Source organism: Austrofundulus limnaeus, unplaced genomic scaffold (assembly GCF_001266775.1).
Source record: "Austrofundulus limnaeus strain Quisiro unplaced genomic scaffold, Austrofundulus_limnaeus-1.0 Scaffold82, whole genome shotgun sequence".
Lineage (NCBI taxonomy): Eukaryota > Metazoa > Chordata > Actinopteri > Cyprinodontiformes > Rivulidae > Austrofundulus > Austrofundulus limnaeus.
The window spans coordinates 1,310,746-1,312,603 of record NW_013952484.1 but is presented as its reverse complement, the minus strand read 5'-3'; the positions used below and the strand labels follow the sequence as shown (position 1 = coordinate 1,312,603).

At 36.1% G+C, this 1,858-nt stretch overlaps 1 protein-coding gene across 1 annotated transcript in view; it reads left to right on the top strand.

Annotated features, from left to right (window-relative positions):
* Positions 1 to 347: 347 nt before the first annotated feature.
* Positions 348 to 1,858, top strand: part of adgb (androglobin) — a gene marked incomplete in the record, with an annotated part of 38,858 nt that continues 37,347 nt past the window's right edge. Inside the window, 3 exon segments of the mRNA XM_014011577.1 lie at positions 348 to 529; positions 761 to 914; positions 1,003 to 1,092. Coding sequence (XP_013867031.1) covers positions 465 to 529; positions 761 to 914; positions 1,003 to 1,092 — 309 coding nt within the window.

The following is a 1,858-nucleotide window of genomic DNA, read 5'->3' as shown; positions in this document are numbered from 1 at the left end:
TATATATACTAATCTTACATTCAGAAAGGCGTTAATGGATACCTGCCACACCACTGTTAAAATAGCCAGATTTACTTTCTCAAATTTAATTTTTAGATTTTTTTTTAGGAGTAATCTCTGAGTGTTTCTTGGGGAAATAATTGACCTGTAGGTTATTATTATTAAATTTTATTTATTTATTTTTGTTTGTGTCTTTCAGATATTCTCAATTTTATTCTGACTAGTGATACCTTAATTTTAAAAAGAACCGTTCGTGTCTAAAAAAAAAAAAAAGCTTTTGAAGTTGAGTGGTTAGAATAAATGTTACAACGACCTGCCATACACCCACTTTTAGACGGTTACAATGAAACACCGGTTCAGTCGCGTGGCAACAAGTAAACTTCGAAATGTAGAGAGACATAACTCGTTCAGTTTTTTTTTTTACTTTGTTATTGAGTTAGTGCTAATTTGACCAAAAACAAATAATGTCCAAGGCACCGTTAAAAAGAGAGCTGTCAAGCAGGGCGTCTTTGTTTGACCGACGTACAGAGTGAGTTTCTTTTTAAGTGCGCAATTAACGTCAATAAGAAACAGCAGTTGTTTTAGCATTAGCATTAGCATTAGCTACGCTTTAGACAAACCAAAACGCGAGAAGAGCCTTCTCTCCCCCCACAGCTTGTCTCTCTTATACCAAACGCTTTGGTAGCATCGTTTTACAAATAGGCTTAGGGGGGAAAAAAGGTGAAGAAGAACTTTATTTATGAAATTTGTCGTCATTCAGTCTTTCTGTAGGAAATTCGTCTGAGAACCTGGGAGGTGTGGGGAGACCCAGGTTCCCCATTTGGCCTGAGTGGGATGATGCTGATGTCAACATGGAGAAGTGGGACTCTGTCAGAGGACATGAGGACAGGAGGCCAAACAAGAATCCCAGTGCTGTACATAATTTAACCTTTGAAAGGAATTCACATGCGATCAGAGCAGAATGAGTGTCAGTTTGTAATTGTTTGCAATTATTTCACACAGCCACACTTTGAGGATCCAGAGGGAAAGGTTCCTCTGCCTGCAACTTTTAAGGTGCACACCTGGAAACGTCCCTCAGAGTTTATTGAAAAGGTAACTTTCACACATTTTAAAAACGATATGGCTTTTATTATGAAATTAAGCTCTAGTTCTTACTTAGTGAAAACCGTTACCTCTGGGGTTCTCAAACCTTTTGGGTGTGGGGACCCCTTATAATGGTGAAAAACAATCCCAGGGACCCCCCTCATAAAACCCATGCTGTTTTAAAAAGATAATTTATTGTCATTTCAACCCCTAAATTCCATGGGAATATGTGACCCATCATATCGACATGAGGATTAAGTCAATTTTGGTCAAAATGACCTAATTACATTTTCAGATTCCTGCTTTAAAAGCTACATTTTGACATCTGTTATCATCAGCTTATCCAGAGATATGACTTAATTTGTTTTGATGGTTATGATGTTTGCTCTGAATCCAAATTTTATGTAAATTTATTGAGTATTTTTTTATTTTAATTTAAAGAGTAAACCGCAAATATTATTTGTATAAGATTTCCCAGTTGGAAAGAAACAAAATCATTGTTAACTCACCGGGAAAAATTCAAAATCAGGTTTTTTGTTTCTACTTCTTCAAAAAATGTTATTTTAGGATTATATTTCAGACCGTTCATTCATATAATTCATTGATAAGGCATTAATTATTTATAGTTTGACATAATGCAATTCTTGCCCTATACCTGTATTTCTCCACATCCCACTTTTGGACTTAATCCTCGTTTCAACTAGGGCTGTGTATTGGCAAGAATGTGGCGATACGATACATATCATGACAGAGGGGTCACGATACGATACATCCC